The following is a 19,701-nucleotide window of genomic DNA, read 5'->3' on the forward strand; positions in this document are numbered from 1 at the left end:
CAAGCGTGTTCTTTGTTCTCTGTGTGTTTTACATAATAGGCTATAATGGAGGGAGAAACTATAACTACAGAAACTCTAGTTTCCTTATTTGTTCCTAAAATAACTACAATAATTTTAACAGTATGTTCACAATTCTTTGTATTTTAAAACTAAGGCATGAACTCTAGGCATTTACTCCAAACAAGGCCTATCAAGGAAGACATGGTCCTGGGATGCTGATGCTAGTAAGACTCTTCAAGTCAAAATACACAGAACTGAAGCAAGAAACAAAGAAGAAAGGCATGTAACTTAATAACAAAGTGTAACAATGACAAAAAGAATTAAGAATACCTAAAACACTTCTTATCTTAAAACATAAGGGGGAAAGGCCTTCTAGAAGATAATACTCCCTTGAACATTATTAAAGAAATTATCAATGTATGAGATAACTACCTCCACAAATTCTAGGAGTCTAAATCAATCAAGATCTTAGAACTTGCAAAGAATAATCTCTAAATAACTAATAGCATTGTTGAGCCCAAAATTACCATTTTGAGCATTTCAATCTAACTATAGGAATTTTCTAATACCACATTTTTGGTGGGTTATATATGTTGTCAACCCTGGAAGACATTATCCCTCCAACTTTCTATAAAAAGCCCTTAAGATTTCTCTAGCCTACTCTCCTTTGTTGATGTTGTTTCTTCATTTTTATTTTTCAGAGTCAATGTCCTGTACAAGCTCACTTCACACTCACATGATGCTCGATTATAGGTATGTGCCATTGCATCTGTCCTGTCTTAGGTTTTTCTGAAACGGATGCAATAATGTTGTTCTTATTAATAAGCTTCATAGTAATATGTGCCACCTAACTTACAGACGTGCTCTAAGGTATTTACACTATGTCTATAATTGACTCAGTAATGTAACTGGAGGTATACAGTTAGATTTACTGAAACAATGATTTCAGCATTCAGTGATAATTAAAAAAATAGATTTTGATTATGTCAAGACATTTTAACAACAGTTCTCCCTCACATATAACTTTAATTAATAGAATAGCATACTAAAAAAAAATCCAGCTTTTAGGGAGGCTGAAGCAGGAAGATCACTTTAGCCTAAAAGTCTGAGGTCAGCCTAAGCAATATAAAAAGACCTCCATCCTACAAAAGAGGGGAGATATGGAAGAGAAATGGTGGAGTAAGAAAGAAAAGTGAGAGAGAATATGAGTACAAATGTATAGTCCTTTAATATAAATATGAAACAATCATTTATGAGAATAAAGCATGCACACAGCACCGTATAAAACCAAAGCTAAGATACTTAACTATAAGACAAGTAGCTACTGAAGGTAACCGAAATGGGGGGCGGGGTGCTGGGGGGCAGAATGTTGGTTTATCCCCTTTAGCATTTAGTCAGTGTCGGCTGTCATTGAAATGCCCATCAGCTTCATTTTAGTCAGCCCTTACCATCCTAACCTAGGGCTTTTAAAAATGCAGATTGTGACAGGAATCTATCTCCTAGTTAGTACCAACTGTTTCCATCTACTTAATATTATTCTGTGCACAATTATAAGTAATTTCCTCTAAACACAGCTTTTTTGATGGAATTATTTCACTATAGATCTTTACACAATCAGGCATTTGGGAAAAAAAGGTCAAATGCCTTCTTTACACATTCCTTCTCTTTGCAAACAATATGCCTGAGTCTGACGATCTGTGGGAACTGGTCACACTCATTCTCTAGTGCCTTTCTTTAAAGAGTGTTTACCCTTTTATCAAATTGTAGGTGACCTTCAGTCCAGCCATTTCTATAAAGCCAGGCCTACCTACTTCACATACATTTCTAAGTTCATACTGCTTGAATGTTCTCTGGGTTTCCCCCATTGAGCTAAACATACTGCCAGCTACACAGCTACACTGGTGTTCTGCAGCTGAGGTCTTACACTCCCAGTTTCAGTAATGGTCTGATCTAGATTACAAACAAAATGAGTAGTCACATCAATTTCAAGTATTTCTTACAATGTTTATATTTCTATCCATAATTGCTTTTATTAAAATAGGATAAAAGATGATAAATAAGTAACTTTTAACTAAAGAACAAAAAATAGTTACAAAGAATATTTGTCTGGATATCCCTTCACCTCTTTAATGAACATATATACTTAAGATTTTATTAAAATGAATTATACAGGACTGTGATTTTTATTATAAAAATAAAGGTAAATTTTCAGCTTTCCAAATGGAATTAACTTCAAGTTTTAGTTTTCTCATTCTAAAATGGAATTGATTTTACCATCTGGACAAGTTTAACAATCAGCTTTCACATTTATTAACTTGAATGATCAGCTATAATTTTGATAAATAAGCTTCATGGAAGGCCAACTATAAAATCTTTAAAGACTTTAGTATGTATATACCACTCATTTAAAAAATCCACAAAGTCCCAAATTTTATGAAGTACATTTAAATATAAATTAATCATGTTTAATTTTTGATAGCTTCTAATTCAAATTTCATTTTCTTTAAACATCTGCCCAGTTTATTTTTAATTTTAGTTTTATAATTACTCATCCCATCAGAAACGTTATCGAAAGATTTGTTCCCCTCACTCCCCTTCCTCAAACAAATTTCTTAAACAAAAGAAGATTAAAAATCCAAAGTAACCAACGACCCGTGAGGTGCGATATGATTCAATCAGCATACTAAGGTTTTAGTATAGTTCACAGATGTTGTGGGTTGTTTGCATTTTGTCCACATTTTCAAATGTATGCTTGTAAAGGTTTTTTTATGATAGTCTCCAGTTTAAAAACTATTTTGTTTTTAATTGTGTGTATATATGTGTGTCTGTGTATGAGTATGTATGCCTGAGTATAAGTGCTCACATGGAAAACAGTGATGTCAGATCCCCTGGAGCTAAAATTTATTACAGGTGATTGTGAGTCACCAGATGCTGGTGCTAAACTGGACTCAGGTGCTCTACAAGAGCTGAATATAACTCAGAGAACTTTAACAACTGCTCACAACTATGTTTTCTCTCAATCACTGAGGCATCTTTCCAGCCCATAATCTCCAACTTTTAGGTCATTAATTTTCTGTAATAGTTTCTTCTTCAGTTTTAGCTGTTTATACTTCCTATTTGGATCAAAGTTTGTCATCTATTTTCTTTAGATTTTTTTTTAAATATTTATTTATTTTATTGATGAGTACACTGTAGCTGTCTTCAGACACACCAGAAGAGGGCATCCAATCTCATTACGGATGGTTGTGAGCCACCATGTGGTTGCTGGGATTTGAACTCAGGACCTCTGGAAGAGCAGTCAGTGCTCTTAACCGCTGAGCCATCTCTCCAGCCCTTCTTTAGATTTTTAAGGCAACAATTTTTGGCTTTATTGATTCTATCTTATGTATTTGTATTTTTCAGTTCATTATTATCTGCCTCATCTTCATTATATATTCTTTAAAACTGTCTTTGGAGTGATTTGTTCTTTTTTCTAAAATAGTGAATTAAACACTTAGCTCATTAAACACTTAGCTCATTAAATTTTAATACTTTTTTTCCCTATATAACAGGCTGTATTACAACTAGCTACAACATTACAATAGGCAGAACTTACAATGTCAGCAAAATCCCACAGGTTTTGTTTTGTTTGGGTTGGTTGTTTGCTTTACTGTTATTTTTTTGAGACAGTCTCAATATGTAGTCAGCCTGGCTTAAAATTTGTTATCTTCCTGCCTCAGTCTCCAGAATGCTAATACAGAAATTATAAAACAACAGAAAAATAAGAGAGGAAAATGGAATATCTATCTGACATGAGCAATTTCAACAATTTTAGACAATACTGGTTCAGTCAAAACATTTTATAAAACTTATCTTCAGTGCTGTCTTGATACAGTGCTGTACTTAGTGATGTACTAAGAAAAGACCCTCATCCTATTGGGAGCAGGAGAGTATTAGGTATTACATAAGTGTACACAGGCACAAACTAACTGCAACGCTTGACAGGGTGTAATGCCCCAAACAGAGAATAAGAGTTGTCATCTCCTCATTTCCCTCATTTCCTGTTGTTGAATTTCTGCATGCATTGTTGATTTCTGGTTTCCTCTGCCAAAATATTAACCCTGAGCTTTAATTGGATCCTCAACCATAAGCCCACAACAATGTTGTTCTCTTAGGTATTCTCCTCTAGTGAAAAATTCAATGACTTGCTGTCCCTTACACTCAAAACTTTGTATAAACTCCACATTTTAAAAGGGGTGAGTTTCCTTTCATTTTTAATAAAACAATATTTATTTTTATTTATTGTGTATGGCTGTTTTGCCTACATGTTTGTACCTCATGAAATGATGGCTCCCTGTCTCAACTTGATTTTTGTTAACATTACCATTATCCTTTGATGTATTTTATTCTGATTTTCCACCTGCTTTGCTACCATAATCTTGTAATAGTTCTCTACTTTTTCATCTCTGCTTTTAATTCAAGCATTGCAAATATTCACCTGGATTTAACTTTTTAAGTTGGTGGGAAGATAGAGGTGATTGAGTCTTCTTTCTAGAGCCATTTATAGGCAGGTGAGATAGTTGAGCAGGTAAAGGCACTCACTGTGTACATCTGATGACCTGAGTATGACCACTAGAGGCACCTTTTAAAAGGGGGCCAACCTCATGCCTCACTGGACAACGACAGGGGGACTGGAGCCATTACAAGGTCCCCTTCAATTACTGGAGGTCAGGCCTCTATCCCTGCCTTTGCAAGATTAGAATCGCTACAGCCCTTCTATACTTAGAGAAAGGAGGAGATGTCAGGGACACCCCTGCTTATACACGGAAGGCCTAAAATCAGCCATAGACCTAAAATCAGCAATAGGCCTGTCATACATGTATACTAACACCAAGTCTTGGGTCTCTGTGGAAAAACATTGAAACAAATGGCTATAAGCTATTGTAGACAGGCAGCTTTTGTGGAAATTTACCAGCCTGAGTAGTCATAGACCTTGTAAACAGGTAGCCTTGCCAGATAATACCAACTTAGATAAGGACAAGTGAATCATAGACAGAGTCATAGCAACCTGTCCCTTGAACCTCCACCCAGCCGATATCCTGTTCTGAAAGATATCTGTATTCCCCCTGAACACCCATGCTCCAGTGTCATCCCCTTCCCCACATCCTGCCTTTCTGTGTTTATAACCCATGTGTGAATAAGTAAAAATTATGATTTGAAAAGAAAGAAAGAAAGAAAGAAAGAAAGGAAGGAAGGAAGGAAGGAAGGAAGGAAGGAAGAAAGAGGACAAAAAAGGGGGGGGGGAAGTGAGATATAGTGGCAAACATCTGTAATCTCCGAACTCTAATGGAACAAATCAATTCCTGAAACTTTCTCTGCCTTTATAGTATAGGTGCATATGAATATAAATCCTCATACAACAATAATATATATTTAAAAAACACTGTTAGGGGCTTTTGTAATCTACTTTTAAAAGTTTTCATTAGACTTACTCACTTTATTTAATGTGTGAGTGTTTTTCCTGCATGTATGTCTATGTCTGTGCACCATGCATATACTTGGTACCCATGGAGGTTGGATGAGGGCATCAGATTACCTGGGTCTGGAGTTATACATGTTGTGAACCACTATATGTGCACTGGAAATCAAACTCAGGTCCTCTGTAAGAACAATAAGTGCTCTTAACTGCTGAGTCATCACTTCAGCTCCTAATAATCTACTTTTAATGATAAGTGATCAAAACAATAATTACAACATGAGGGCTGAGTATTAGAACAGAAACACTTATTGGACACTGGCTTACTGTAAAAGTATTTACGCTGGTTTAACTGTTTTTACTCTTTTTTTAAGTATGAATTTTAGATCTATGTTCTCTTAAAAGTTTATTTTGACCTGGGCAAAGTAGTACATACATTAAAATCCAGTGTCTGAGAGTTAATAGCAGGAAGATCAATGGTGTAAAGTTAACCTAGGCTACATGAGATCCTATCTAAACAAGCAAACATATTTTTGAACACAGAACTGTCTTTTTTTTCCTCCAGTATTTTTAATTCTTTTCAACAACTTTCAGGATAAAACTGTCAGTCACTCATTAGCCTGTTATACCAAGTTTTTGAGTATTCCCTAAATACTCTTCTGTATCTTTCATTACTTCTCTACACAAACCCCATTCCTTTTAAGTCAGTTTATTCACTGGACCTGAATATAATTTAATATTCTGCATGACACAGTTTTCATACTAGGAAAACCTACTGAATTTAATAAATATCTATTTGATCCTTTTGAGATTCATATTAAATCCTCTCCATTTGGCATTCATAATGAGAAATGAATTCTTGCCTCTTCAAAGGCCCAAAGCAATTCTCACCTGAATAAATAATTTCACAACTAGGTACTGCCTTTTTTTGGCCACAGTTGTCTTGAATTATCAGTGTACTCATTTAACTTCTTCAGAATTCATATTTACTTCCTAGCAATACTCTATGTTTCTTGAGCAGTTTTATCTTATAGTTCTTTGTGTCCAAATACAGTACCTAACAGTGTCTTGAACACTATTTCTTCGAACTCTGCTGAGAAGAGAAGCAGAGCATGTACAAAGTAAAGCATCTGGCCAATGGAGAAAGTCAGTGGGCTTAGTAGGCCTACAGATTTTGAGGTCCCATTGAAATGAGCAGTGGAATGTCAGGGGGATATGCCAAAGTTTCACAGTAGGGATTTTAACTGTGTCTGATAGGTGAAATGAAAACCATGGAGTTTTGAGAAGAATAATGAACAAGTATAGTTCTATGAAGTTTTATCAACTTAGCAGTGTATCAAATTAATAAGCATATCTGAACATTACTGTCTAAAAGTGATGAACTAGAGTCTAACAGCATCAGCAATTTCTCTTGATTTTTTCTGGACAGAAAATTGGTTTGAAATCTGCAGTAAAAAAAAAATCATAGTTTGAAAGGTTTGTTTCTCTGACACAAAGTCTTGATTTCTTTCATCCTTTATTACCTCAAAGCAGATTCAAGTATTTATTTTTACCTTGGCATTTTCACTGGGCATAGTATGTTTTCATGAATGGCAACTATGTTAGCAAATGACAAAGGTTTTATTTAATCCTCAAATCAGTACAAGTGGTACCTGAAAATTTTGCTCCTAGTTCTTTTTAAGAGTTCAGTAAACACTTTAATATTCAGATGAAGATGCTAGCCATATAAAGTCAGGAAGGAGTTCTAATCCTAAAGTGAAGTTTCACTAGTTGCATATGGTGCCTCACACCTATAATCCTGCATTTGGGAGGCTGAAGGAGGACTCCTTTAGAGGCCAACCTGAGCTACACAAGCCAGTCTAAGCTACAGAGTTAGTCTCTTATCTCAAAACACCAAACCTACTCTCATCCCACGATGTCCTTACATCTAGGACTCAGTGCTGCACAGCAGAGCATGGGATTCATGTCTGCATACTCACTCAGCATGTAAGCTTTTTTTCTTAAGGCATTCAAGTAAAATGTATTTATTATACATGCTAAACTTTCCTTTCATGAAAAAGAGGTAGATAACTGAAAATTATCTATGCAGAAGTCAATTCAATGATGTATACAAATTTCCATTTCTCTTCTAAGTTGTAGTATTCTTGTCCTTATCACCTCTACTAGTGGGCAAATATGAATTACAGAAAAATAACTCCCTTAGTCAGAGGACAGAAGCAAGGGTGGGCTAGGGGTACCACTGTAGTATTGTTTTAAAATTATTATTTAAAATATCTTTATTTAGCCTTACTTTTTAGGTATAGTAAGATAAAGACAAAGAAAAAGACGGAGAAGATAGGGAGAGGGGATGGAAGAGAAGGAAAGGAAGAGGAATGAGAGAAACTGAACAACTGAGATTCTAAGCTTGATAACTAGAATTTATGAATGTATTAAATAGCAAGGCAACAATGTTTAAAAATGTCTCTGTCTCCTTTTCCTCTAATGCACTGGGCCCATTTTGTTGGTTTACTGAGGGATATCTGTATTTACTTCCCTGAACTTATGTGTCCTTATATGTAGGTGCATGTATTTGTGCAAAAATGAATAGGAAACGGGTAGAATGAGACCAGACACCAAATGGTGGAGTTATGCATAGATTTATAGTTACACAAATATTTAATCTAATAAGACCCTGACAAAAAATAGGATAAACATCTAAATAGGTCTACCTGATGGGACAACTGGAAAAGACTGGATTGGCATGACCCCTTTATTTCTCAACTGCAGGAAAAAGGAAGCAGCTATAGAAGGCTAAGATTGGAAACCAAATTAAATTAAATAAAACAAAGGAAACTTATGCTAACTATGACAGATGTGTAAACAGAGGTATATGTGGAACTGGCATTAGACTACTAATGGACTTAAAATAATATTCATAAAGAACTGGAAGACATGGACTTCACTCATTTATAGTAAAAGTATACCAATACCAATATGTACACAAACATATGACATGAATAAAATTAATAAAAATGATACATTTGACAGTAATCATAATAAGCAGAAGTATTCATACAGGCACATGAAGTTAAAGATTTATAGCCTAACTTTTCTAGTTATCTATTGTATTTACAACTCCAAGAACAATAACTGCCACTTAGAAATTTATTAAAAAGCATCTATAAGTACAACGTTACAGTAATTTCCATTCCATGTGTCCAATTTTATATGCTCAGAAGAAATCCTTTATGATCACTACAAGTACACATTGCACAAAAGCTACTTCATGGTTTTTAACACACACACACACACACACACACACACACACAAAGCATTTTCCTCCCTCTAAGATGGTAAGCCTCACCATTATTGTACTGAGAACAGTGTAAATTAATAGTGTATTTTGGCTATTGGAAGTTATCTACACATTTGGACAGAGCGAGATGACATGATGAGCTTTGTATAGAGCTACCACTCTTTGTTAAAGCAAAACAAATTGTGCCTTATTTCTCGCACCCAGTGTGGGCAGGATATGTCTACTGGCAACAACAACAAAAAACTTGAAACACACACAACTCAAACACATTTTTTTACTTCTTTCTTTTTTAAAAATACAAAGTTAGATTTAGAAAATTTGGGTTTTTTTTCCCCAAAGTACAAAAAGTTTGGACAACAAAGGGTTACAAGAACAAGAAAGCCCTACCTTACCCAGAAATGACAGAAGGCTCTTCTCCTCTTCCGTGCTACTATCCAACCACTCCGATACATCACCAGGGGAAAGGAGACTCATTCTCCAGCCAGAAAACTTTTCCATACAGAATACAATTACTGAATGATGAAGCGGGAAGAAATGGATAAAGAGACTAAATTCTTGGAGGTGGCGGGGTCCAATGCTAAAATTGTGAGTTAGGCTGTAACGATGAAAGAAAATGTGATCCTCCCTCCACTCTGAATTCTGTCTGTGACATCAATCTAACAAAACAGTCGAGTGGAACGATGAGGGGAATGGAAAGGGTTAAAAGAGGGTGGCAGGATAGAGGAAAGAGAGATTTGTTCTCTGTCTCTTTTTTGTTAAGCTTTAGTCTGAAAGAGAAAGCCAGAATAAAATTGAATAATGATGTGTGTTTAATGACAGGAGAAAGCATGGGGAAATAAAGAATAAAGACACTCAAAGAAAATAAAAGGAGAGGGGTGTCCTACACTGGAAACAGCTTCGATAACCAGACAGCACAATAGCTAATCAGCTAGGTAAAGCACACCATCAAACAAAAACAAAGACACAAGAACAAACTCAGCATTTTGTTTTGTTCTGAAAAGAAAGGTTTTCAAATTTCCTTTCAGTCAGAATTGCAGCTCCCTAGCCCTTTCCTGCCTTGGCTGTTTCAGCAGCATCCCAACCCCCTCCAGGAGGATTTCCTGTGAGCAAAGGCAGGTTGATAAATCCGTGAATAGGAAGCTCTCATCTCTCCTTTTCTTCTCCTCCTCCATTCCTCCCCCCACCTCACATGGCGACTGCATTGATCGACAATAATGGAATCTGTAACAGACTGCCAACAGCAACATTAAGGATATTACAAGTCCGCTTCATAAGAATTCGAGCTGGTGGTTGGAACTTGGGAGTAATTCTGGGCTTCCAGTCAATAGCTGTCTTTCTTTAGAAGAAAGAAAGGGTGCATGCGAGTCTGCATGTGTCTGTATGTGCCTGTGTGTGTCTGTGTCTCTCTCTCTCTCTCTCTGTGCGTGTGTGTGTGTGTGTGTGTGTGTGTGTGTGTGTGTAAGAGAGAGAGATCAAGCTGACCTACTGAAGAGTCAGCTGAAATCATCACTTGAGACTGTCCCTATACCTAACAGTAGGATTTACCAGGTTCTGCATCATATTTTCACTGTAAGCGCTCCTGTTACTGTACAGTGCTTGTTTACATAGTGGTTTTCCCCATTATACCTCATGCCTTTAGAAAGCAAAACCTATTTTATTAATTTAAAAATTAATGCCTAGCACATGGATGTCATGAATGTTTACTGAAAGGTATATTACTAAAGGTGAGATTGTGTTTCTTGTATAAAAGATAATAATATTATATAATTTCACTTATTCCTGATTGAAAGTTCCCTGACATTAGTTTTCACATGAACAATTAAAAAAAAAACTATTTAAGTTATATCTTATTCACATGAGCAAAGAAAAGTACAGACCTAAAATATCAGCAAAACAATTCGGCTCTATAAATCTTTCCTATAAACTGAGTGAATAAGGGACCAAAGTGAAGTTCTCTGTTGAGACTGTATCAATATGTAAAGTACCACACTGGTTTCCCCCCATTAACCGTCATAACTTAAGCATGGCTTCATTCATCCTTTGTCCTTAAAAATAAAAAAATAAAACTTACCTAAAGACACTGTTCCCTCAATTACTTGATATTTCCAAATTTCATCTCAACTGCATGTACTTACATGTTTAGATTCATTCTACATTAGTGCTGATATAAGCCAAGCACTATTTTAAGCCCTGAGATAGAGACAGCTGCAAACAAGATAGTCAAAATCTCTGGCCCTAAGGGGCTTAGAGTGTTTGTTGAAGTAGTAAATAATAGGCAAGATTAAAACCCAAAGTGCCTACTATATTTGATAGTAGATAGCACAAAAAAGAAAACAAAGAAGTGAGTTGTTTTATTTTACAGCAGGTAGTAGTTAGTCATCCACACCATCAAGTGGTGACAGCATGAAAGTAGTGGGTCTCAGGAAGAAGGAAGGACTAGTTAAGCTTAGAAGCAGGAACAGCAAGAAGGTAGCACAGCTAGACTGGAAGAGGAGAAAGATAAAAGGTGGTCAGGTCCGTGAAGTCATTGGATCCTTCACCATGTAACATTTCAAGGTCTTTGGCACTGTGACTTAGTTAAAGGGGAAATTTGGGGGGCTGCTGGGCTACATAAGGCTGTTCTGTTGTGAGAGCTGTTAGGAAATACATTTCACATACCATTACAATTAAGGTGAGTTGTTATTTTTGTTTTGGTGCTAGGCTTTGAACTAAACACATTTAGCACTCGGCCTTATTTTTAGAACAATCAAAAAGTTGTGTAACCCTCACTATTACTTAATTCCAGAACATTTTTTTGCTGCCTCCAAAAGAACCTGTATAGCCATCAGTCACTCTATCATTACTAAGTTTTGTCTCTCTGAAATCGCCTAGTATGGACTTCATAGAGTAAGTCTTTGCGCTTGTTTTCTTTTTTTTTTTTCTTTTCTCAAATCGTAATTCATTCACACAGGGGTTATAAACACAGAAAGGCAGGATGTGGGGAAGGGGATGACACTGGAGTGTGGGTGTTCAGGGGGAAATACAGATATCTTCAGAACCGGGTATCGGCTGGGTGAAGGTTCAGGGGACAAGTCACTATGACTCTGCCTATGACTCACTTGTCCTTATCTAAGTTGGTATTATCTGGCAAGGCTACCTATTTACAAGGTCTATGACTACTCAGGCTTGTAAATTTCTACAAAAGCTGCCTGTTGACATTAGCTTATAGCCATCTGTTTCAATGTTTTTCCACTGAGACCCAAGACTTGGTGTTAGTATACATGTATGACAGGCCTACTGCTGATTTTAGGTCTATGGCTGATTTTAGGCCTTCAGTGTGTAAGCAGGGCTGCCCCTGACATCTCCTCCTTTCTCTAAGTATAGAAGGACTGTGGCAATTCTAAACTTGCGAAGGTGGGGATAGAGGCCTGACCTCCAGTATTTGAAGGGGACCTTGTAATGGCTCCACTCCCCCTGTCGTTGTCCAGTGAGGCATGAGGGCCATACCCGTCCTGATGTCTTTTTCCTGGAGAGGGGATACTTTTGACATCAACCCCTATGCAGTCAGGCTTGTCCCTCAGGGAATCCAGAGAGATATTTTTATCTTTTATTTATATTCCCTTGCAGTGCTTAGCCTCGCAGCCTAAGCAAGAATTCAGATCACCTGTCAGAGGGGGTTCTGGGTGGCCCCTCTCTGCTTGATCTAGGGGCAGAAGTCCCCCCTTTTAGGTTGGGTGGAGATGAGCTTTGGAAACAACCTGTATAAAATAACAACCTCATCTTGAGTCTCGTGGTCCTCCATAGCTAACTTATGATAATGTATCTGAGTAGGTTTTGCTACCAAATTATTTATCTGTTGTATCACAGAGTTAGTCCGCCTATTTGAGGGTCAGGGACCAGCAGAAAAAAGCAAAAAGAACCCAAATAATGGTCCCAAGATGGAAGGTAATAGGGTTGACAACCTTGGAGAGGCTGAAAACCAGTTTTTGTACCAGCATTCATCTGTCTCTTTCTCTCTCTGACTTTTCTTAGGGCCTTCACTGACCTATTTCATGCTCTCTTTAACCCTCCTTGTCTTGTCTATGTAAAGGCAACCTTCTTCTTTAATGGCTGTACACAGTCAAGAGCTGTACACAGCCTTTTCTATTGTAATAGAGTAAATCAAGTCCAATAAGGATCTTTGTGATTTTAGGAGGTCTCTTCAGACAGCGAAATGAGGGATTTCTTCAGATTAGTGATGTCAATCTCTAGCTGTTTGATGTTCTTGTCAGTGGCCCTTCAAAGGTCTGAGTAGTGTAAGTTCGGAGGCCAGCATCTGGATTAGAACTTCTAACAGCAGACATCACAGGTGATTCATTTTTACCTGGGATGCTGCCTGAGTTAAAGCTCCTGGGAGTCCCTCTTTCTCTCGGTTTTCTGGGGTTGGGTACCGTGCTTGTTTTCTTATGCTTGGGTTCATCCATACTTTGTAAGTATAGTACGGTGTTACTTTCTACTCATGTATATTTGGGTTTTTATACTTACTAATATTACAAACAATGATGTCATGAAAACCTGTACATAAGTTTTTATGTGGAGGCCTGCATTTTTAAAATAAGAATATCAAAATAAGATGTTTTATACATAATCTTTATTTTTATTAAACTTTACCTTCCAATTTAACAATCATTTTATTTTTCTTCTTAAATCTTTTGCGATTCATTTTCTTGATGAAACTAAAACCTCTGACTCAGTTTCTTTTTTCCTTTTGTATTATTCTTACACATGGGCAAAGATTAATATTAAATAATAATGAATGGTGGCAGGTAATATATGGCAGATCATCTTTTCTAAAGCAACATCTAAGTTGGCAAGGCAGTAGAAATACTTTCCCTGTATTTTTCTAGTTTCACATTTAACGATAAGGCATAAGAATAGTATAATGAAACCCCTTTTCTAGACTCACCGGAGGTCTACCATTGCTCCATCAGTTTCTGTGCATGTATCATATATGTGCATTTGGAAATCATTTATGAAAGTTAGAGGCATTATATCCTTAGCCATAAACTATTTTCAGAGAAGTTTCTTAAACAAAGGAAAATTTCTCACATAACTAATAATAATCAAAATTATGAAATTTAACATTGGCATTCATTGGTATTTTAAGAATAAAATTAAGGTGCCACTATGTATATAATCCACCATCTGAATTTTAATTTGTATAATAAACTTTTGTTTGAAAAACAAATTATCTGGAAATGGAGAGATGGCTCAGCAATTACGGGCAGAGGCTGTTCTTCTAGAGGACTGAGGTTCAGTTGCCTACCACATGGAGGTTAATAACTGATTTTAACTCCAGCCTGAGATTATCATGTACTCTTCTGGCTTCTGCAGGCACCCGACACTGCATGATGTGCAAGACATACATAAAAGCAAAATACCTATACTCACAAAATCCAATTATCCTATAAAAATCATTAAAAACTGAATACAAGTATAAGTTAAAGTATAATGTGTGTGTATGTGTATACACATATGTATAATGTCTCAAATTTTGAGGGGCTTCTGAATACACTGACACTAAGTGCACCCTTGTGATAGAGAGCTACAAGAGTAATTAACTCCAAGACAATTGACTGACAGACGGTGGCTGTACTTCCATTTTGTTACTGCTTTGGCTAGATACAAAACTCTTCCTCAAAGAAGCTTAAACGGAATGCAAAACTGTAACTTTTTAAGTGTTTTTGAAGAGACTTTTAAAGTTTGTATTTATTTGCTTTGGGGTGTGTGTGTGTGTGTGTGTGCACGTGCGCGCGCATGCATGCGCATGAGTGTGATGGTCCAAGGTCAAACTGTAGGAGTCAGTTCACTCTACCCATGCACCCCAGCTCTTAAGTCCTTTACATGTACGTCATGCATCACCGAGGGCCTTTCACTGTTTTCACTTGCTCCCCAATTTCCATCTGTATTTAGATCTGATGAAATTAATGAAGCTAGGATGAACTTTCACTTACTTGGATTCGGAAAGCAAAGCCAAAGAGGAAGAGGATATTAGTAATAACAGGAGTCGTAGCCTTGCCATGAGGGTACTTAGCACATATACAGAGGATGCTCTGACATCCTTCAGTGATAGGACTTTAAATAGAAGGAAACAAACAGATAAGGAAGTAACATAATTACTAAAAAACTATCTTCAAATACTAAAGGCTGATTTTATTTAAGGAAGCTGAAGATAGTCTCAGACTGAAGATGATCAGATTTAAGCTACAATAAGAAGAAGAAAAGTTAAAAGAAAGCTATAATTAATTAACAGAAAACTATTCTCCAAAACACCCTAGAAAGTGGCTAATATATAATTTAAAACTTTTTTCTAAAATGAAATTAAACTTTACAATCAATTGCTCAAACAATATACAATTCCTGAAGTATAAGATTTATCATCCAATATCAAATGAATAGTAGCTACTTAATATTTACTGAGTGTGTAAATTGAGTAGCTACATTATTATGACTATTAAAAAGTTGAAAATAAATAGGATAATATCTCCTCTAACTATCTCTAGGGCAAACAGTATTTGAAGTAATTGTGTCACTAAGAGTAAATAGGTCAGATGGTCATTTACATGTTTAACCTCATTACTCCTTATGATAATGCATGAGGCTGACTCAACATTTCTTCATTGATAAACAGGAAAGCCAAGCATTGAATGATGAAATTATACTGCCTATGAAGGGGAGCCAGTAGGTGTTCTACTCCAGAGATGAAAATCCATATACTCTATAATAGAGAATTTTTTAAAATAGCATTTTTTAAACATATTTACGATGAGGTATAAACAGAAAAGGCGAATAGTCATTATTTGTGAATTAAAGTATTTTGCTTGCTTAATGATTTGACTAAAGTTGAGGTCAGTTGCAAATAACAAGTAGCCTGAACACCTAGTTTCTAATGTAAAATAATAAAAGTCAAATTGAATTTAAAGTTTCATTGTTTTACTGAAACAGATGGCTATAAGCTATTGTAAACAGGCAGTTTTGTGACAATTTACCAGCCTGAGTAGTCATAGACCTTGTAAATAGGTAGCCTTGGCAGACAATACCAACTTAGATAAGGGAAAGTGAATCATAGGCAGAGTCATAGTGACCTGTCCCCTGAACCTTCACCCAGCCGATACCCTGTTCTGAAAAATATCTGTATTCCCCCTGAACACCCATGCTCCAGTGTCATCCCCTTCCCCACATCCTGCCTTTTTGTGTTTATAACCCCTGCGTAAATGAGTATAAATTACAATTTGAAAAAAAATAAATTTATAGATATAGATATAGATAAAAAAAAGAAGCCCTGGACACCTGAAAAAAAAGTTTCATTGTTTTACATGATTCTTACCACTACATATAGTTAGTTACATGTATGGCTGTATTTCATGAATGAATGGATAAATGTATTTCCATGTCTAATAAGAATGTTTGACCTTAAGATACTTAGAGTCTGTTTTTTTTGCTGTTTCATAAATGTTCCATTGCCAACCTCAAAGACGGAACCAAGTATCTATTCTTACCATTGTTGTAAGTGGCATATTTAAAGTAAAAGTACACAACATATTTAGAGGAGAAAATCTAGTGTACAGTTTTAAAGTGGGAAATCCATTTAGATCTGTGACATCTAGAGTAAGTTCATGGGTACTGACAAAGAAACAGTTGAATATGAAAAGGCAGTTTATATATTGTGAGAAAATATTTGCCAACTAAATATCTGAAAAGGGTTAATATCCAAAAACTAATCATAAAACTCAACAACAAAACTGGAATAAACTGATTAAAAAATTGACAAAGAGCCTGAATGAACATTTCTTAAAATACATATAAATGGCTAATAGTAGGGCTGGGGAGATGGGCTGACTTGCTGTGCAAACATGAGGACCTGAGTTCAGATCCAGCACCCATGTAAAAAGATGGCACAGCAGCCCACCCTGTAACCTTAGTGCTATAAGCATACAGGCAGGTCTTCAAGACATGTTCACCAGCTAGTTACCAGCTAGCTGAATAGGTGAGTTCCAGGTTTAGGGAGAGATCCCTGGCACAAACAAAGGGAAGAACAGCAAAGAAAAATATTGATGTTAAACTCTAGCCTCCATATATCCAACACACCAGCAGACATGCATAACTGAAGGTAACAAACAATACAGGAAAATACCCAATGCCAACTTCCAGTTTCTACATATCCACTTATGGGTACATGCATCACATGTGTGTGTGCAACACATGGGTATACAAGGGCTAACACAGAAAGAGGGGAGGAAAGGCCAATAGGTATTCAAAACAATATCCAGCAACACCACTACCAGGGAAGCACAAATCAAAACCACAATGATTCATTACATGATCAAAGTAGTGGTATAGTTACTATCAGATTACAGATGTTATATACTCTACTCCATGACAGCTCAATATAGTAAGATATTTTGATGGCTTTAAAGAAATAAGTTGCCAGGCTGTGATGCAGGCGTGGTCTTTGGGAGCTAATAATAATAACAACCCTTTCCCAACAGCCAGCAAAAAGGGCAATAGATCTCAGTCCTATATATCCCACAGGCAGCACACCTTTTCCTGTCCTGGACTCAATACCCCTAACTCAAACCTGTTTTCATACGGGTGGAGGTTCCTTGTGGCTCTTCCTAAGCTCACCGAAGCACACGACTCCTCTTTATAAACCCCATTTCATGTATTTACCTGACATTTAGTATTCTAGGTGTTCTTTTTTTTTTTTTGATTCTTTAGTGGGAGTACATTTATTTTGTCTTTTCAAAGTTCTTTTAAGTTTCCTGTCTAAACCTTACTAGGCCTTGTGTTCAATCCCAACAATGCAAAACAAACAAAAATGTTTCAGTGTTTCTTGAGACGAACCTCTCTCTATAGCTCTGGCTGGCCTGATAACTCTTTAAGTAGTGCAGGCTGTCCTCAAACCCATCGTAGTCTTTCTGTTTTGGTATCTTGAGTGCTGAGAATAAAGGTCTAGGGGATCAGATGTCTTCTTGTGCTTCCACGGGCACCTGCACACAGGTGGCATACACACAGACATATAAATCAAAATTTTTAAATAGTTAAAGGCCTTTTAAGGTTATACTAGGGACATACACATACACTTTAATCTTGTTTATTAGTATAACTGGAGTTTAATGAGTGAGATTTGTCTAATATATAGACAGATCTTACTTTTATATTCTGTTAACATGTTTAAAAAATTCTCTTAAGTACTTAAAGCTTTACATTTATCTAAACAACCAATATATAACTACCAATAAATAAGTTACCTTACAGGGATCACATTACTAGCCTCTTATAAAGCCTCATTAACTTAGCAAGGTTTCAAGATCTGTGGTAACTGAGTTATCTGGTGACTGCAGCAAAATCATTCCATTTATAATTTTCAAAATAGTTCCTTGGTTACAGGGTTAGGTACCATCATTTAGAAAGAAAACCCTCTGGTGTTCAAACTTGATGGCTGTTTTAGGCTCATATTACTTGAGTTTTTTGCTATAAAAAGCATTTTCAGGTTGGTTTTTTTTTTTTTTTGGTACTTGAGTAGCAGTTATGTAATTCTGTATTTCTTAAAGTAAGTGTAGTTGAGAGCTTAGTTCCATGAGCTTTTAGTTTATAATAGACCAATTAGTTGTTACTGCTGTCATTGGTCAGGTTACATAGCAGTAAACACGATGTGGCACACAATTGGTTTATTTTTGGGTAATGTACAAGCCCAACAATATATTCACATTAGAGTGTATTTTCAGACTCTGGTTTCTAATAAACAAAGAAATCCTTCATCCGTAAAGGATGCATTTAAGTTTTTACATTTATAACAATAGTATGGTGAATAAGGTGAGAAACTTGTAATTTAAAAACTTTCCAAATTCCATAAAACTTGGTTCAAAGATTTCCTTTTAACACAAACCAATGTTTAAAACACCCAAATTTTGTGTTTAAAAAATTTGAATGTCCAGTTTAAGTATTTCTAGCCTACAGATGCAGAATAGTTTCTAGTTACTGAACAGTTAGGGGTTAAAATGGGGCGTCCTTTAAAGTGGTAGTAGTTAGTGGGTTATTTGCCGGTTGCCTTTTTCTGCCATTTCATGTTGGCGGACTGTATCCTGTGCTGCTTGCTGCATTTTCTCCAGTTTTTCCAGAGTCAGAGATTTTAAGGGTAAAAGCTTGGGTTTACACAGCACCATCGTGGTTACATCTTCCACAGACAACTGCCCTTGTTTTGGAAGGACTTCTCGGAACATCGACTTCACTTCCGCCATCTGTAAACAGCTGGATCCAGTGCTTTTGCTCAATGAGTAGGAACCAATGAAGGCCGAAGTAATGCACTCTGCCCAATCGATTGGGATGGGCAGCTCTGATGTACTGACTGCTGAAAATTGTTATCTTTTTCTTGCAGCTTTAGGAATCCGATCTGTAGTTATCAGAACGATTGACTTCTTGACTCAAAATACCTCACTCTTCAGCTCTAGGAGCCGAGGCACCCCCTGGGGCGCAGGCTGGGGCGACTACCTCTAGGTGTTCTTGAAAAAGGAAATTATTTAAGTAGGGAACCAAATATCTTAGCTTTACTATCTGATTCAAAAGTCAAATCAGATTTTAGGGGAAAAAAGTGGCAATACTTCAAGTCTTCAGATAGCTGAAGTAGTAAGCAGGGATAGTGGACCCCACAGCCTTTCATACTGCCCTTAAGATGTCACAGCCATCTGTCTGACATGTTGGCCCCACCCAGCAAAGACCTCTACACTGAATAACAACAGAAGCAGGTAGTTCTTCTTCAAAAAAAAATGCTGCAAAATTTAATTCCTCCAGGATGCTGCAGCAACTCATTGCCTGTAAAAGGCTATGGATCCATGAATAAAGACCGTGCCATCCAAAGTTAAGGCACTGCCAGATCTCCTCTTCACCTTTAATTCAGTGCTTCTTGATTCAACTCAATGTTCGAGTCTGGGTG

General features: G+C 36.5%; 2 protein-coding genes across 3 annotated transcripts in view; both read right to left on the reverse strand.

The window, feature by feature from the left end:
* Window positions 1-19,701, reverse strand: part of Rasal2 (RAS protein activator like 2) — a 258,472-nt gene that overhangs the window by 95,146 nt on the left and 143,625 nt on the right. The gene's annotated exons all lie outside the window — the stretch shown is intronic.
* LOC114613290 (BBSome-interacting protein 1-like) lies at window positions 18,797-19,042 on the reverse strand. Its single transcript, XM_028758547.1, has one exon. It carries the CDS (start codon window positions 19,007-19,009, stop codon window positions 18,797-18,799), a length of 213 nt encoding a protein of 70 aa, XP_028614380.1. The 5' UTR covers window positions 19,010-19,042.

This window comes from Grammomys surdaster, unplaced genomic scaffold (assembly GCF_004785775.1).
Source record: "Grammomys surdaster isolate TR1022 unplaced genomic scaffold, NIH_TR_1.0 130, whole genome shotgun sequence".
Lineage (NCBI taxonomy): Eukaryota > Metazoa > Chordata > Mammalia > Rodentia > Muridae > Grammomys > Grammomys surdaster.